Source organism: Molossus molossus, unplaced genomic scaffold (assembly GCF_014108415.1).
Source record: "Molossus molossus isolate mMolMol1 unplaced genomic scaffold, mMolMol1.p scaffold_m16_p_16, whole genome shotgun sequence".
Classification (NCBI taxonomy): Eukaryota; Metazoa; Chordata; class Mammalia; order Chiroptera; family Molossidae; genus Molossus; species Molossus molossus.
In genome coordinates, this window is record NW_023425351.1 from 33169277 (window position 1) to 33188272 (window position 18996).

The window sequence follows — 18996 nt, forward strand, 5'->3', positions numbered from 1 at the left end:
GCTTGATGTGACCTTTTATTGTAATTTTAAAGATGGAAATGTTCACAATGAGCTATTTTGAGAAGAAATGTGTCAATGTTCAAACATCCTTTTAAAAGCTAAATATTTATTTGACGTAGAAAAAATAGTCTTAGTTTAAGGAAAAGGTATATATTTTAACAATATCTTTCCTCTTTGGACTCATACAAAGCCAGAAAAGGAGAATATAAGACAACAATTTAGAAAGCACTACATTATATAACAAAGAACAGCACCAGCCCCAGGCTCTTAATGCTTCTGTGATTTTGATGTGAATAACCCCAGGTTCCCAGTCTTGCATCAGTACTACCACTGACTGTGTAAGACACTGTCCAGTCGATTAACCTCTCTCTGCTTTCGTTTCTTCCTCTATAATGTACAAGTAATATTACTTGTCACTTGCCAACCCTCAGTACTTCTTCAGCTAATTGTCTCAACAGGGATGCTGCAAAGAGTAGCTGATAAATGATTTATAAACCCTTTGCACTATTAAATAAATGATGTAAAAAGCCCTAATAAGAGGACAGAACAAATCATTCCATGCAGTAATTTGCTACTTTAGTCATATATATTTTTGTAAAAACCTTTAAAAAAAAAAAAGTAGCCCTCGATAAAATGAAAATAGGAGAAATTACTAGGAATTCTAAAGTGCTTTTGGTTGCTGTTATATTTTAAATCCTCTGTTATAATGAAGAATAGATAGAAGAAATGTGTATTAGTGGAAATGATTACAGTTCATCTCCTTAATGTAAAAATTTTATGAGACAAGAAAATGAACGGAGTAGGAATAAGGAAACATACTTTCCCATTCCCTTTCACTATTGACAATGGTATGACCTTGACAAATGTGCTTAATCAATGAGGATATTGAGTAAGATAATTAAAATCCGATCTATGAAACACTTTTTGTAGATGTAAGAACAAAATCCTGTTCCAATCACTGTGGGGGACTCAAAAATCAAAGAGCCAGATTTCAAGGAAGACATAATATATCCCTATTAAAGTAACTTGGAAATAATTCTTGCACAGTGGCAAATTAAATAAGCACTGTAATAAAGTTAATATTATTATTATTTTTAGGTTTTAGATTAATAGGGTTTGAAGAAGAACAGGTGTAGGTAAATGAGTAGTTAGCTCACAATTGCAATAGTCAAGAAAGAGATGATGAAGGCAATGACCAAAGAATGGAAATGAAGAATACTAAAGCGACTCTGAATGGATAGAGCTGAAACAATGAGGTTTATGAAATGATGGGATGTGAGGAATTAGTGAGATGGAGTAATAGAAGACAACTGTAACATTTCTATCATAGACACCTAAGGAAATAATGGTACTATACACTACAGTATGAGGAGAATGACTAGCTTGAGGGTGAAGGTGAAGATGAAGCAAGAAACTCCACCTTGAACTTACTACACATGAGTTTTCAAGGACATCGATGCTGGAATACCCAATAGGCAGTAAAAGTTCTCAAAATATCAAGCCCCAAATTTATAGATTTGATAGTCACATATATACAGGTGGCACTTAAGGCCATTGGGGTAAATGTGATTGCCAAACAGAACATAAAAAACAAAAAAGAGAATAACGATTCTTTAAGAGGTAAGCAGAGGAAAGAGCAAGAAGAAATATGACGAGAAGGTTATGGAGGAATGAAAATTACAGTATCTGTGGCAGCCAAGGGAGAAAAATATTTAGAGAAGAGAGTAATGACGATGTGAAATGCTGTGTATAATTTGATACAGATTATTACTGTGAAAAGTCTATTGAATTTTGTGATAGATTTGTAATAGCCTTTCTTCGAGAAAAGAATAGTGAATTGATAACTATACAAGTCAAATGGCAAAGGAATCGAAAGTAAAGCAACATGGAGGAAGCAGGAACAATTAGTTTCTACCTCTGTTCCTATAAGCCTGGCAATAAATAAAAATAAAACAGGTGTGTATATTAAAGAACATTCAGAGTTAAAAGGAGGAATTATTTACAACAGGAAAATGTAAGCAATTTTATAGGCCTTGGGGAGGTAGGGAAAACAAGATACTGCAGAAAGCACACGGCAGAATTGAAGACCAATAATGGGAGAGAAGATGGAATCAAACAGTCAGATGTTAATGTTGTAGCAAAAGACTCTTGAATAGAGGGACAACTTTTGATGTGATAATAGAGAAGAATTGATGGAATTTATGTAGGATGACCTTGATCTTGTCCATAAAGTCAGTAGGCAAGATTTTCTGTGAAGAGTAGAAAATGAAATATGCATAAAATTGAAAAAGGTGAAGGGATTGAGAAGTACAGACTAATAGTTACAGAACAGTCATGGGATGTAAAGTACAGCATTGGGAATATAGTCAATAATATTGTGATAACTATGCATGGGGCCAGGTGGGTACTTAAAATATCGGAGGGATCGCTCTGTAAAGTATATGATTATCTAACCTCTATGCTGTACCTCTGAAACTGATACAGAATAATATCGAAAGCAAACTGTAATTGAAAAAATGTTTTCAAAAGACTCAAGCCACACAGAAAAATAAAGAACTTGCTGTTGTTAGCTATGGTAAAAAAAGGACAGCTAGAAATGAGCAAAGGGATTTATGAGTAGCTTTAAGGTCACCTGTTTGTTGATGCCTAAATAGACAGTGAAAATATTTCCTCAAGTAAGACAGCCTGTGTCTCTGACTTCATAAAATTTACAGGGTTAGATTTCTCATTCTAAAGTTTTGATTTGTGAAGCACTGTGGAAAGAAAAAACAGGATTTGAATCTTGGCAAAAGAAAGTTTCTATTCAGTAATGGTACAGTCGACTAGGTTGTGAATTTACAAAACAATATGAAAATGTACCCGTGTCAAAAAAAAAAAAAAAGGAGATTATATATATATATATATATATATATATATATATATATATAATATCACAGTGATCACATCAGAAATGATGAATAGGATGAAAATTGAGAAGAATAATCATTTGTATCAAATATTGTAACTTTTTTGAATGAGAATTTTTATTACATAGTGACAGCCAGGGAAGAGGTGAGGAACTTTCCCCAACTAAGAAGATGGGATGTTATGTCTAATAGTATTTGTCAAAAACACATTGTGAAAACCATTAAAGGACATTTTTTTTCACATATTAGGCAAATTTTATTCTAGCAATGTTATGTGATAAAAAAAAGTCAGTGCCTTGAGCTTAGAATTCAAAAACAAAACAAAACGATTTGGCTTGACCTGGTTAATAGATGTTGGTATATCTCTGTGACACAACTCAGTATGTGAGATCACCTTTTTTAAGTCTGGTTTTGCTAGGACACGGTCCAAACTCCTCTCAAGGGCAATATGGGCCCCTGTTATGCCAAATGGTACTCGAGAGCACGCAAGCCATGATCTGTGCAGGAATTACAATTATGCCTTAACAGAGGAGACTTCTGTGGACATTTTCAAATTAACTGGTTGAGGTTCTTGATTTTTTTTTTTTTTTTTTTTGCTGTCATTCACTCCAAAATGTGGCAAAATTATAGACCAACTCGAGGGAAAGGGGATTGGAGTAGCATCAAGTTCCAAAACCCTGTCCTGAGTTCATGAGACCTTGATCTGTGAGATTAAGAGGCTGTTTTGGGACATAAACTATTAGATTGTTTTTTAAAATTGAATTAAACATGTAATATCCTTATATAGTAAAAGGAAAGAGAAAAAGATAGGTAATACTTATCATGGACATAGATCAGCTGATACTTCCAGAATAGTCTTGGAATTCATTATTTGCTTAAATTCTTTTTTTATTTAAAAAATAAATTTATTGTAATTTGTTGTACGTATGTTAAACAATGGGTTGTTTATTTATAGTAATACATTATCTGACATTAAGAAATGTTTCATATAAATCATTTTTCACATTAGATGAATCATATCTCTTTTTATTTTGACTGTTTTCTGATGTAAATTTGTATAAAAAATACAATATATTTCTCCACTTTCCCCAAAAGATCATGAGCATGATTTAGCCTGGTCTTGATGATTCAGGGCATCATTATATACACCTGATAGGATCTGGTTTGGAAAAGATTATATAAGAAGCCAGTGCCTGTAGGATGCCTTGGCTGATGGTAAACTCTTCAGTAATGAGAGGGAATATTTGCTTAAATTCTTTACAAAAGGGTTTCCTTCTCAATAGTGTTCATCAGACAGCTTCCTCTTACTGTGTACATCGGTGGTTCTCCAGTTTGGTCCCTGGATTCCTGCATGTCCCCCAAGCCCTTTCAGTCAATTTCTGAGACATTTACAATAGGTTCCCAAGTTCAAAATAATTTCTGTAGTAATTCTAGTGCTATCGGCCTTGTTTACATGTGTGACATTTGCACCATAGGTACACAAGCATGGTGGGGAAATGCGAGCACCTGGGCACTGGTCAAGTCAGTGGCACCAACTCTACTAGCAGCCCTAGTATTCACCACCCCACACTCACCGCTGATACTTTCTAAGCGTGAGATCCACCTAAGAATGTACTTGATGAAGCAGTAAAAAAAAAAAAAAAAAAAAAGTACTATTTTGTCAGATCTCGACCTGTGAGTAGGAGTTGTCTTAATATTCTGTGTGATGAGACGGGAAGTCGTGAGGCAGTGCTGCCATGTGCCAAAGGGCACGCCATCTCAAGGACAGCACGATGACCACAGGACCGAGGCTGAACCAGCACCTTTTCCCGTGTACCCCCATTTTTGCTTGAAAGAACAACTGACAGGCACACTGTGGTTTCTTAAAGTTGGGTATATGGCAGATTTCCTTGGAAATGATCAAAGTGAGCTTGTCATTTCAAGGGATGTGAAATCCAACTGCATCTGTTGCCAATGAAATAATCTGAGCTCACAAACAAACATTATGGTTTTGGAAAAGTTATTTATTCTTGTGAACTTATCAATTTCCCAATTCTTAAAGACCTTTTTGATGAGCTAGGTGACTATACTAACAAATGTAACGTTGTATAATGAAATATGATAGAATTTGGAAATTTTATATAACCCAGGAAACCAATATTTACCAAATGACTAATGCCTGATAGTTTTTCAAAATCTGCATAAGCAAAAGATTTATTTAAAGGGGTAGGTATACAATAGTGTTTAATAAAACAGAATCTAAAAAACATGTTACTATGGTTTTAGATTCTGCATCGCAAATTTTTTTAAATCCACAATTATTCCAAAAGGCTATTATAATCTTCTTACTTTTCCAACTAAAAATTCTGTGTGAGGCCAGATTTTCTTCGCAGACTTCAACTACAACAACAGATTGAGACAGATTGATTATAGAAGCAGATATGAGAAACCAGATGTCTTTTATTAAGCCAGACATTTGCAAGTTTAAGCCAGAGAACTGCAAAATTCAAAACATGCCATTCTGGTCACTTTGTTTTTTGCTTTGGAAAATACATTTTATTTCATTAAACACATTTATGGAAACATTTAATGGTTTGTTATCTATATTTCTGAGTAATTAATAAATATTTAATTTATTTCCATTTTAATATCTCATATGGTAAATATTGGCAGATATAACTACAGAAACAAAAGCTCACTGGAGTTCTCACTCATTTTTGAGAATGTAATGAAAATCTGAAACCAAAATACTTCAGAAACACTAATGTAGACCAAGCCCAAAGTACACAGAAATTTACTCAGGGGCTTTTAATACTTCCCACAATTTTATAAAGTTACAGTTGAGAAGTTCAAGAATTGCATTTGTAATAATGGGACAGGAAGAATTTTCCTTCTCTTTTGAACTTACATCATTCCATTCATATGAGAAAGAAAGAAGCCCCCAGTGCATGCTGATGGCATTCTCTCCATTCTTTCTTCCAAGCCAGTGCGTCTCATTTCATGTGTCCCCATTTACAGGAGTAAAATTAGCATGGTATCCAGTCACCATTTGGCTCATGACTCAATGTCACTATAAAAATCATTTTAGCAGCCTCACGGGCCCAACTTCTTCTAGGATACATCTATGTGCAACGCTTCCATTTGTTTAATATAGGACACGTAAGTACATACTTTTCCTAGCCTCTTGCAATCTATCTACGTCTGTCAATTCTACTCGAGTAAAATCTTCTGGTTTATTTTCTCAAATAATTTGTGTATGTGATGTTAAAAAGGTAAAGGGCATAAACAAGGAAGAGACCAGCAGGAACCATGATTCTCAGTTTAGGAAACTGTTATACAAAGGAAGAATCTAGACTACCAGTGTACTGCTTTTGTTAGAGTGAGAAAGGAGGCTTTTTAAAGAGGGGGTAAAGAAAGAGCCAGCTTATTTCTTAGTTGTGGATTTTTATATATCAATATTTAGAGATGTGTGCTTTACAATTTAATCTACCTTTAAATAATACAGTACTTAAATAATAACATATCTTTTCCCCTCTCCAATCAGACTTTGAATATTAGTACAACTGGCTCTTTTGTAAAACTGGATTCAAAAAAATAACAGCATGGTGTCTTGTTTATATCCAATACTACCATTTTGTCATGTCTAGAAAAGTCTAATTATAGCAACATAAATAGGGAAACTCTAGTGAAGAATCAAAGCCCACTTTTGGTAAATTGTCCAGGTTTTATTCTGATTCATTTATTTTTATAAAGCCAGACTGTGTGCTAAATACTTCTCTATTAAGATTCTACCAGCTGCTGACATTAGAATTTTTGTGACTTTTGTCATTTTGGGGTGAATATCTGTCAGAAACCATCATTTGGCAATAGTTTCCCCAGAATTTCTAAGCAAAATTGCAAGTTAGAAGACAGTGGCATATTTGGTATAATTGAAGAGCTGTGCCTACATGTTTAACTGAAAGAAAAAAAATGACAGATACCATGCATGTAAAAATATAAGAAAAAATATAGAACTCAGAGCATCTATGTATTTTGTTTAAAAATATAATTGTATTCTTCATTCTCATATTTTTATATGTGCTATTTATCTGTTATTGTTTGTTTTACTGAAAAATAAGTCTATTGCCTGGAGAAAGAAAATGTAATAAAAAAAATACTATTTCTACAATAACAACTATAATTATAATAATAATTATAATAGCTACCATAATTGAATGCCCAGTACTTAGTTTCTGTTTCCTTAAACATTTAAAATTGGGTGCACATCAGCCTAATAAATAGATTTCGTAAATGCTTAAGGGAAGGAGATGGCTACAGGAATTAGCTCTCCTCACAATCACTGGTATTATCTTTTACTCTATCCAACTGACTGGTTGAAGTTAAAGCAACGAAAGTGTGTTCTTTCTGGATAGCCATAATCCTGGTACAAACTTTTTCAAACTTTCACAAATCGTAAATGAGTGACATCTAATAAAATCCAGCATGACCTGGGTAAGTGAGTAGACATGGATATCAAGGGAGAGAAATGAGTAAAAATATGCTCTAGCATAATGTCTCAATGAGGTCAGTTTTCTCGTTTGTGTGTGTTGCTGTGGTCTTGTTTTGTTTTATTGAATTTGAAATGCTTGGGCAAAACCAAGTGGAAATCCCTGTTTGGTAGCAGTTTCCCTGATGTGTGAGGAGCTTCAGAGAATAGCCTCCATAGGAGATGCATACTTCTGCATTAGCCATAGTGAGGAATTAGAAGCCTTGGGACCAGGTGAGTTTTTCAAGTCAGGAAATAAAGAAGGTCAAGGACTGGTCCTTATTCCTACAAAATGTGCCCTTACTTCAACAGGGGACCCTAAGAAGAGAAGTGTAGTCTGTGCAGAATACAAAGGTCCAGCAGGATGGAACCAGGGTAGTAAGATATCGTGGAAGCTAAGAAAGTGACAGCTGGTGTTTTCATCAGCACCTCCCCAACATGTGCAAAACATTGTGTTAGCCTCTGTAGATACATAATCCAAATAAATTTTCAATAGCCACCTTGACTACTAAGTATATTAATCACTAATTATAGATGAGAACTGAGTATAGAGAGATTAGCCATAGCATAACAAGTTAATGGAAAGTCTAGATTCAAATACAGATAGGTCTGATCCTATAATAATAAACAGGCCTCTATAACTTGCTATATGTGCCAAGGGAGAGTTTTGAGGAGAATGTAGCTCGCAGCATCATTCATCACAGAGAGCTCAAATGGGATAGCTGCTACCAAGAAATGTTAACATTCAGCTGTCCCTTCATGGTAATAAAGATCATCGCCGTGGTCTAAAAGAAAGTATTCTCCATAAAATATTCTATATAAAAACCAATAAAGCCTGGCTGGTGTGGCTCAGTGGTTGAGCATCAACCCATGCACCAAGAGGTCACTGGTTCAATTCCCAGTCAGGCAGGGCACATGTGGCGTGGGGGGGGGGATGCAGGAGGCGACCAATCGATATTCTCACTCATTGATGTTTCTATTTCCCTACCTCTCCCTACCTCTCTTTATTGATAAAAATCAATAAAGAAGAAAAAAAAAACAATGAAATATAAAAATTCTAAAGGTTTGTTCAAAGAAAGTGAATATAAAAATAGCTGAACTCTTCTGAGAAGTTAAACAAATGGAAAAGATTAGTCTATGCAAAGATGAGTGGATGTTGAGGAAAGGGTATTTGTTTGGAAGGTTGGTTCAATTTTTTTAGTAAAAGAAGAGTTGAACATGGTTATAAATTTAAGGGCGAAATCCAGGGGAGAAAGAAGACTCAAATTACTGAGGGAAAATAAAAATGGACGGAGCAAGTTCCTACAGGAGATAGTAGGAAATAGAATGGCAGCATGCCTCTAAAAGAAAGAAGTCAGTTCACCTAGGAAAGAAGAATAGTGATTACAGAGTGATGTGTAGGAGAGGAAGAGATTTAAGAGAATTTGCCACAGATGTCCCATATCTTCTCAGAAAAGGAAGATATGCGTCATTTTGAATGGCAGGTAGAGTCTGTTGTGTGGATAGAAACGATTTGGAATCCTTCCTACCAAGAAAAGCATAAGGAAGAGTCAACTAGAGGTGAACAAAAGAATTTCCCAACAACTCAGAGTGTATACTAATTATAGTGTCACAAATTTCTAGTTGAGCCAATTGGCACAATTTTGTGACTTTTTCTGGTAACACTAGCCATCCAGGAGTAAGATCAGAGAAAAGGCACCATGCTGTCTTCCCAGGTGAGGTGAAGGAAGCTCAAGGTCACAGTAGATAAGAGGCATTTTTTAAAATATCCTCACCCAAGGATATGTTTTTATTGATTTTTTTAGAGAGAGAGGAAGCTAGAAGAGAGAAAGAGAAACATCAATTTGAAAGAGAAACATTGATTGGTTGCCTCTCATAGGTACCCTGACTGGGGATCAAACCCACAGCCTAGGTCTGTGCCTTGAATGGGAATCAAACGCACAACCTTTGGTGTATGGTATGATGCTTCAACCAACTGAGCCACCTAGCCAGGGCTGGAGGGACTTCTTGATGCTAATTAGAAGCTACATGAATTGGTGGACCTAGAGTAAACTAGAATGTAAAGGGTTAAAATAATTAAAGATATAACCTGATTCATTAAGTGAATTCAGTGGGTACCAGAGCCCTGCTGAAGTAACTCTTGCTCTGTGTGGTGGGCCACTGCATGGCTGATCCTCCAAGGTAGTCAAAGGTCAGCGATCAGTGGTCAGTGGACACAGCCAGGCTTTGCAGCTGATCAGCCTGAGTAAATCCCTCCCACGTACATGCCAATAGCAATCAAGGCTCAATTACAACAGAAGGATGTACAGTCTACATGAAAGGTGCATCTCAAGGGCCCACCTGCGGTGATCAAGGAGGTTGTGCCACTGGACCCTACAGGACACCTACTATAATAGGCTACCCTGCAAAGCCTAGGAGACATAGCAACAAACACAAAATGAGGAGACAAAGAAACATGTCCCAAATGAAAGTACAGAACAAAACTCCAGGAAAAGAACTAAATGAAACAGAGATAAGCAATCTCACAGATGCAGAGTTCAAAACTGAGGTCAAGGAACTTAGTGAGGATCTCAAGAGCATAAAAAAGGACCACTAGGAAATGAAGGGTTTACAGTCAGAAAAGAAGGAAGCACTAATTGAAATGAAGAACAATGTATAGGGAATCAATAGTTGAGTCGGTGAAGCTAAGAAGCAAACCATCAATTTGGAATATAAGGAAGCAAAAAACACCCAATCAGAATAGCCAAAAGAAAAAATAATCCAAAAAAAATGAGGATAGTGTAAGGAACCTCTGGGACAACTTCAAGGGTATCAACATTCACCTCATGGGAGTGCCAGAAGGAGAAGAGAGAGAGCAAGAAATTAAAAACCCAGTTGAAAATATAATGACAGAAAACTTCCCTAACTTGGTAAAAGAAACAGACATACAAGTCCAGGAAGCCCAGACAGTCTCAAACAAAATGAACACAAAGAGACCCACACCAAGATACACCATAATCAAAATGCAAAAGGTACAACAGAGAGAAATCTTAAAAGCAGCAAGAGAAAAGCAGTTAGTTACCTACAAGGGAGCTTCCATCAGACTGTCAGCCAATTTCTCAAAAGAAACTTTGCAGACCAGAAGAGAGTGGCAAGAAATATTCAAAGTAATAAAAAGCAAGGAGCTACAACCAAGATTACTCTACCCAGCAAAGCTATAATTTAGAATCAATGGACATATAAAGAGTTTCCCAGACAAGAAAAAGCTAAAGGAGTTCATCACCATTAAACTAGTATTATATGAAATGTTGAAGGGTCTGCTTGAAGATCAAAAATATGAACAATAATAAAATGGCAATAAATACATATCTATTCAATCTATTTTGATTGAATCAACAAACAAAATGAACAAGCAAAACAGAAACAGACTTATAGGTACAGAGAAATTTTGTTAGTTGCCAGATGGGAGGGGTTTGGGGGACAGGTGAAAAAGGTGAAGGGATTAAGAAGTATAAATTGGTTGTTAGACTGATGAACCTCAAAGGGAAGGCAGTAGGAGGGACAGGAAGAGATAAACCAAAGAATTTATATGCATATATGCATAACCAATGGACACAGACAATAGTGTGGGGAAGGCAGGAGTGGGGAAGAGGTGGTCAATGGGGGAAAAGGGGGGAAACATCTGTAATACATTCAACAATACAGATAAATTTTTTTTAAAAAAGAGTAAAAGGAAAAGAAAAAGAATAGATGATTATGGCCACAAAAGGAAATTTCCAAATTCAAGATTTTAGAATTGAGATAGTTTTGAACGATCATTGCTTTGACGCCTTCACATGAGGTGCCATGAATGATCATGTCACCCCGATGTCCCACTTTACTTGTTAGAAAATGGAAGGCCAGGTCAACTGATTTTCCAAAAGTCACTCCATAACCAGTGGCAGAACCAGGACTAAACCTGAGATATTTTGAGGAGCACCTTGAAATTTTAAATAAAATTATAATAGTCATTAAACGATAGTCCCACACACAAAAAAGAATGGTAGAGACAGTCGAAGGAATGAGAATGGATGTGATCCACAACACAGTCTCAGTATAGCATGTGGTATACACATACTTCCTATCTCAAAATCTGTATTATACTATTCCTCCTCTTTCCTGTTTCAGCTTCCTCTTAAAGGAGAGAGAAGATAAAATGTGTTCCACAGGTTGAATTAGCAGCTCCCTCAATGGGCTTTGGGAGAAGAATTCAGCCTGAGGGAACATGCTGCCAACCTCAACTGCACTGTACATGGCCTCCAGTTATCTCAGAGTGCCAGGGTGTGTGTCCATGACGTATTGGGTCTACTACTTTAACTTCCTCCATACCTCTTATGTTTTAAAAAGATTCCTTTGTCTTGATTGTTGCTATGAGTTTTAATTTTAAACTGTAGCAAAATGTAACTGGCAAGTTTAGGAATGAGGGAAATTGTTATTTTAAAGTTTGGTTTAAATAAGTTAACCCAACAGAAATTCATTACTTCATCTTAGTATCCATCCCTCTTTTGACCTCCAAGGAAGGATATAAATTTAAACATAGAAAAAGAAAGTAAGATTTGTGTTTGGTGTTCTTGGTTATCACACATGTATCATATTTTACCATGAAAATATTTTTCTTTATTATGTCTTTAATTAAAGATGTGTATCACCAACTTTGTTTGAGAAAGTTCACTTTGACTCCTTTGTGAAACTGCAATTTTATTGCAAAGATTCAGTCAGGAAAGGTTATTCCTCTCAGGCAATGGCTTCCCAAGGGGGCCACATGGAAACTGTCTTCCTGGATTGGGGCAGTATTTGATTCCTGACATTGTTTAGAATTTCTGGTGTGTGCTGATGATAAAAAGCAAACTGGATTTTGGTTAATTTCATCATTGTCCTTAGACTTTCTGCAGACGAGGCACTGCTTACTTCTTACCTTTAGAATGGACCACTTCCACAAACCGCCCCAACCTTGGTATGCATCTGACCTCAAGTTCTCCTCTCTGGAGTTGAAAACAGACTAAAATGGCATTAGAGAAAAAGAATTTCATGATATAAACAAGGTGACCACTGTCTATGGCATTTGGGCCAAATCTGGCCCTATGTCTATTTTTGTAAATATAATTTGTTTATTATATTTGTTTAACATTTTATCTTAGATGGCTTTGATGCTACAACCACAGAGTTGAGTAGCTGGGGCAGACATCATATGTCCTTCAAAGCCTAAAGTACTCTTACACCCTTTACAAAAAAATTCCTTGACCCTTGATCAAGAATCAAATCGTTACTTATTTTGTGGACATGTAAGCAAGACAATTATTTCACATTCATATTATGGGGCCGTCATTTAACAAGTGTCTTGGTGAAATGTTGACCATTGACCAACATTATATTTACCTGCTAATTTCTCTGGTTTATTTTTAGTCCCTGCTATGTGGATATTTGTTAGCAATGACTGATGTGGAAACTACATATGCAGATTTCATTGCTTCAGGAAGAACGGGTAGAAGAAATGCAATACATGATATCCTGGTTTCATCTGCAAGTGGCAACAGCAATGAATTAGCCTTGAAATTAGCAGGTCTTGATATCAACAAGACAGGTGAGTAGTTTGGCACACTTCTCTCTATGAACTTAGAGTGATTTCAGCATTTTGCTAGGTAGGATTAAGGCATGATGAATCACCTTCAAAAGTAGCCTATAGAATTATAACAGTCTAAGGCAGGATAAAAGTCAGGGACTGATGTCTTACTCCTACCCTCTTTTCAATGACTTCTCTTTACAGAGTTTCCCACTCAAATGCTCTGCAATAATGACAACAATATAATGACAAACAAAATATCACTAGCTGAGAATTGAGAGGGACTTCTTTTGTAATCCCTGGGTGTTTCAGCTTCTTTTTAGTTCTTACTCAACAAGATTGCTATCCCTTGTTTACCTTGACTTGTTAGCAATCTTCTACTTAGCCAGTTTGTAGTTTATGCTAAATCCTGAGAAGCGTCCCCAGAAAGTCCCTAGAAAAGTCAGCTAGAAAGTCCCAAGTACCATGAGAGTCAAATTCCTCATCTTGTATTTATGTAACAGTTTCATCTTTAAATACTCTACTCTCTTGTATCTGTCCTAGTCTGACTTCATTCCTTTGGTTACCGAGTTTCTCCTGTTTGTCAAGTTCTTGCTTCATGCTAATCTACACATCTTAGTTTCAGGACATCTGCACTCCTTGGGAGCCCAGTCATTGCTCTGATAATGAAAATAGTGTATGAGAATGTTATAAAATGCCTGGTTCCCTTGGGACCTCCCTAGAACAGATTTTTTTTTTAATGTAGAAGAACTACTTTTAATTTCCCCAAAGTATGGCATATGGTGAGAGGTTTTGTGCACACTTGTTAAGGAATTGTTTTTCAACATTTCTGCTTACAGAGGGGACGAGCCCACTTACCTCTAACCATTTGGATTACAGTAACAAGCTCTTAGCAAACATTGTTACAATTTACATGATTGCAACATCCCCAAATATTTTGTCCACAGAGCCACATTGGTTGCCTAGTAATGACCTAACACAGGCAAATATATGATCTTTGAATCACGGATTGCCTACAGCTTGCCCTCAGGTGAAGTAACATTTGTGGAGAGAAAACACGTAACGTCAGTGTTTGCCACATCACTAGCTGCAGTTGCTGCAGAGGGCGCAGTTAGGAGGGCGGGTTCATTGGAGTGGTGTGTGTGTTCTCTAAGGGCAGGCTGGAGCCATTTCTGTGTGACAGGGGACTGACCAGCTGGCATAATGTCCTTTCATCTTCCACTCTCGGGGTTTTTTTAAGATGATGGAAATTTTATTTATTTATTTGTATTTATTTATTTATTTGTGTTCCTTTTTTTTAAAGTTGTTTTCTCCAATTTTTATCAATTTATTTTTGTTACAGATGTTTCTCCTTTTTCCCCCTTAGACTCCCGCCTCCCCATCCTGCCCCCCCCCCCACCTCCTAGCATTGTTGTCTGTGTCCATTGGTGTTGCATACATGCATATAAGTTCTTTGGTTCATCTCATTAAACTAACTAGACCACTGAGAAATCAGCTTATCAGGTTATCATCAAGTACTATAAATAATGTAAAATGCATTTTTTTTAAAATTCTGAAAATAAGAAAGTCAGGAATAAAAAGGGATACTTGCTCCCCACTTCTGATTTCGGCCTAAGGACCCTTGTGAAGTCCGCCACCCATAAACCTTTTTAAAATGAGTGCCAGGGCATGAGATTTCCTAGTTATTTATCCAAAGCATACGTGATCACTTGTGAAAATTCAGTTATTATTTTATCTCAAAGCCAAAATGAGCTAGCCCACTTAAGCTATTTTCTTAATGGGTTAATTACTTAACAAGAAAACACACTTTCTCTGAGGATTTCAAACTTCTGAAATATTTCTTACATTCGCAATGTGATGTGCCGAGAGTGGGTAAATATGAACAACCGTTTTTATTTTGCCTTTATCCTTTCTTTCCGTTGTCTCTTACAGAAGGTGGAGAGGATGCCCAGCGGAGTTCAACAGAACAGAGTGGGGAGGCCGAGGGGGAAGCAGCCAAACCTGAGAGCTAACACCCCGCGTTGATCTTCCTCCACCTGACCATGTCTCAGGTCTCCAGACCTGGCAGGAATGTATTTGTGTCCACGGGTGACAAGGGGAGAAAGGAAATGGCTGTGCTGAGTGGCAGGAACCTGCTCGCTGTCATGTTAAACATGGGGGCAGAGGTTCTGGCTGCAGGCAGACTTTTCTCCACCTCTGTCCTTAGCAATGGCTGAAGTCACGTGGCTTGTGTCTGGATGTCATTTTGTAGGGATCCGTGCACTTGACCACATGACGAAACGCTTGTAGACGGTAGCAGCGTGATGATTCTCCCTGTAGCATCTGGCCCCTCACAGTGTCAGAGGATTTAATTGTGTCTAATTGCAAAGGGTTGGTTGAAACCCAGAGTTTAAGTATCTCTGGCCCAAGTATTCACCCAGTAAGAAAACCATCCAGAAAGCACTGTTTTTAGCATTATGTGTCCATGTGTTCCTGCTGTGTGACTTACACTGTTTTGTATTGTACAATATAGATTCTGGGCACTGAATGCCCCCTTCTCTGATTGCTCATGAAAAACAAAAAAATGTACGTACTGTGAATTTTTATACCGCTCATTTTTAAAAGGGCTGCCTTCTTTTCTTCTCCATAGTGTGATGGTGTACACAAGATAGAACATACTTTTTTAAAACTTAATATTTCCCCTTGATTCACTGCTGATGAATCGATGAAGTCTAATAGTTCTGTCAGGACTCCTTTGCTTTTATGATGCAGGAATATGGAAAGATCCATTAATGTGAATATTACCTGAATTCAGTAGGTCTGCTGTCTGCATAGACCAGAATTCAATCTAAAAATTTTATTCTATTCCCAGGTAGAGAACTTTCCCCAACTAATATTTTTATCTTTGATTATGAGGATTTGGGAGAATTAGGAAGGTAGGAAAGAGAAGCTGGGATAATGCTAACAACTGGAAATGTTTTATTCTTATGGAATAGAATTTCTCACAATGCTGTACGCTACTGTTTAAGTTTGGAAGACAGCTTATTTCCAAGGAGATTAAAAAGATGGAGAAAATGATCTCCTTGCAATCATGTGGACACCAATCACAAAAATAAAGCCCTCGTGTTGTGTTTTTCTTGTCCTTTTTCGGCCCTATCAGATCCAGATGTTATTATGCACTTTTTAATGTTTGTAAACTTTTACTAATAATTAGTGTGACTTGCATTCTGATATAATCATCATCATCATTAGAAGCTAACAAAATCTTCATTCATACTGTTGATGGCCTCAGCTATGTTCTGACATCATGGTTCTTATTTGGAAAGTTTCTGTGAGCTGTGTAATCCCTCCAGTCAGTATTATAAGGTCATTTGTCAGTGATAATAAATAAGGACCCAGTAATATGCCATTGGCTCATGAATTACTGGACAACAGGAAGACCCTTTATGATAAAGGGCCCACCTAACTGTCCTCAAGGTCTTAGTCCAGTCCCATATGAAGCAGGCTAAGCAGCATTTCAACAGGTAACCACATGGATAACCAGGAACTCAGCCCTCTTTTGTATGTGCGAACAGGATGAAAGGTAAGTCTGCCCTCATCCCCCTCCCTTTATAGTACTTTTCAAAGGAGAGGGATAAGGTCATGGGTATCATATGGTCCTCAATCATAGATTCCTAGAAAAAAAAAATTGTTTATAGTGTGAGTCTCTTAGAAAATAGAAGAAAAAATAAGTTTTAGAGGACTTTTTCCTATCTAAACCACTAGGGTCCAAAATGACCATTTAAAATTCAAATAAATCTACCTATGAATGGACTTACAAGTGGAAAAAGAGGTTCCTGAGGCTATTTTAGACAATCATTGGTAGTCCACTTAAGACATCCAACCCATAAAAGCCCTTTTTCACTATCCTCATTTACTATCCTCGTAACTTTCTTGTGACTCTAGGTTAAGTTCTCTCCGCCCTTCAAGTTGTGGAATTCCACACTGAGTTCGTGTGGTTTTGTAAAGTTTAGGACTAGTGCTGAGAACATGTGGAGGGTTGATATTCCTATGTGATATACTATGATTAATGCATGTGATGTCATGCTTGTCTTTGAATATATAATAGAGCTAAACTGCAAAGTCATATATAGCTTTTGAATTCTTTTGACCTCTTACTGCTACTTTGTCTGCTGCATTGAAACCCAGAGGCATTCCCAAGCTGAAAGATAAAAATTCACTTTCCACAACGCCTACTTGACAAATATTGCTCAGCAAAAGTTCACAGGATCTTCCAGATTTTATCATAATATCTTTTACTTGCAAGTCAGTAATATACAAGAAATTGAATTTTTAAGGAGAGTAGGAGAGGGTAGAAAAGCAAAGGCACTGTTGATAATACACAGTGAATGCCAATTAACTAACCAACATGCCAATCACTTTCCAGCGCTCATTCTCCCACTGAATCCTCAAACAATTCAGTTAGAGGTAGCATTATCCCATTTCACAGATTAGGAAATTAAGGCAGAATGGGATATAACTTCTCAAAGCTTAAAAGGCTAATACTTGATGAAATTAAGATTTGAACCTATCTTCATCTGTCTCCAAGGAGATTTCTACTGCACAGGCCATAAATCCAAAGCCAATAACAGAGCATGTGTCTCTAGATTGGGAACATTTAGAAGTGGGTGAGTTCAGCCTCCATATTTTAGAGAGGGAAACTGAGTCCCAGGAAGGGGAATTGTCTTCCTCAAAGTTACCTACGTGACAAATGACACACATGTGTCCAAATTGTGGAAACTATACTTTTTAAAGAAAGAAATGAGCATTTATTTGTGTGTGTGTGTGTTATACTTCCCAAAAGTTCTTTTTCTGATATGCAGTCAATAAATTTAGCACAGTTCAGGTATTTTTTATGCCCTGTGCTACCCATTTTGTTTAACTAGAAATATGACAATTTCAATTTTTGGACTCATTTTCAACAAATGTGAACTTATCAAATTTACCTTTTTATCGATTGTAAGCCTCTTATGCCAGCATATTGTTATCATAAATTTATTAAAATGTTCTCACCAATGGATGACAGGCATCCTTCAACTTGGGGGCAATACCCCAAGAGCTGCGCACTATAGTGCCCTACCCTTGAGTCTTCCTCAGACCCAGTGGAAATCCACCGTTTTAGAAGATGAATGATACTGCTATTCCTCTTCAAAGATGCGATAAAGAGTAAAGAAATGTAACTGCCTGCAGGTAGCAATGCTTTGTGAAGTCTAAGTAATAGGGAGAAAATGTATAGTCATTGAGTGAGAACAGGAAAGGATCTGTGATTTATGGTATCTTGATAGGCCCTACATTGTTCTTTAATTAAAAGTGGCAGTCTCTGAAGTCATTTGTGAGCTTGTATGACTTTTGTATCTAGCAATGTTGCATGCTCACATAATTGATATTAAAAGTAATACATTTTTCTGAAATGTACAGTCGTTGAAGAGTATTTATTGAACACACGCCATGTATTTAGTGCTTGAGAAAGTGCTGTGGGTGATGAAAACAAAAGGCAAAGCCTCAGCCATCCTGAGGTGGACACACCCACCATTCCAGCCTCACCTTTCCCAGCCTTTACTCCAATTATTTCCACCTCCATTCCACCAAGGGAGCTTGCTTCCTGGACTTTATCATCTACCAGAGCCAACTCTTAAATCATAAGCCCCAACATCACTCCTGTGGTTCTTACGTGCTCATCTGCAGGGCAGTGATTTAATATTAGAAGAAAGATGGGTGTTTACCAGAATTTCCTGAAAGTTTTTACTATATTCCCTCCTCCACCAGCTCATGCATATATTCACTTACAAACACTCTCTTCCCTTGGAGCACTCCTGTGCAACGTTGATAGCTTTCCTCCCACCCTCTCTCTCAGCAACGTGAGAGTCAGAGGTCTAGAAGAAGTATACATTTTCCAGATGTACCTGCCCCGTGCATGCCACCAAAAAGCTTTAAAAAGAAGCAACAGAAAATTAGAGTGCTCACAGACACCCAGGGTCTTACTATAGTAG

General features: G+C 37.0%; 1 protein-coding gene across 2 annotated transcripts in view; it reads left to right on the forward strand.

The window, feature by feature from the left end:
* Window positions 1–18376, forward strand: part of PKIA (cAMP-dependent protein kinase inhibitor alpha) — a 66393-nt gene extending 48017 nt beyond the window's left edge. Inside the window, exons 1-3 of one of the 2 annotated variants that reach the window (XM_036264393.1) lie at window positions 5986–6044; window positions 12832–13009; window positions 14921–18376. In XM_036264393.1, the coding sequence (XP_036120286.1) occupies window positions 12859–13009; window positions 14921–15000 (231 nt within the window). In that variant the 5' untranslated portion in view covers window positions 5986–6044; window positions 12832–12858 and the 3' untranslated portion in view covers window positions 15001–18376. Of the gene's footprint in view, window positions 1–5985; window positions 6045–12831; window positions 13010–14920 lie in introns of those variants that run through there. The other variant, XM_036264392.1, reaches the window with a different exon arrangement.
* Window positions 18377–18996: the final 620 nt, after the last annotated feature.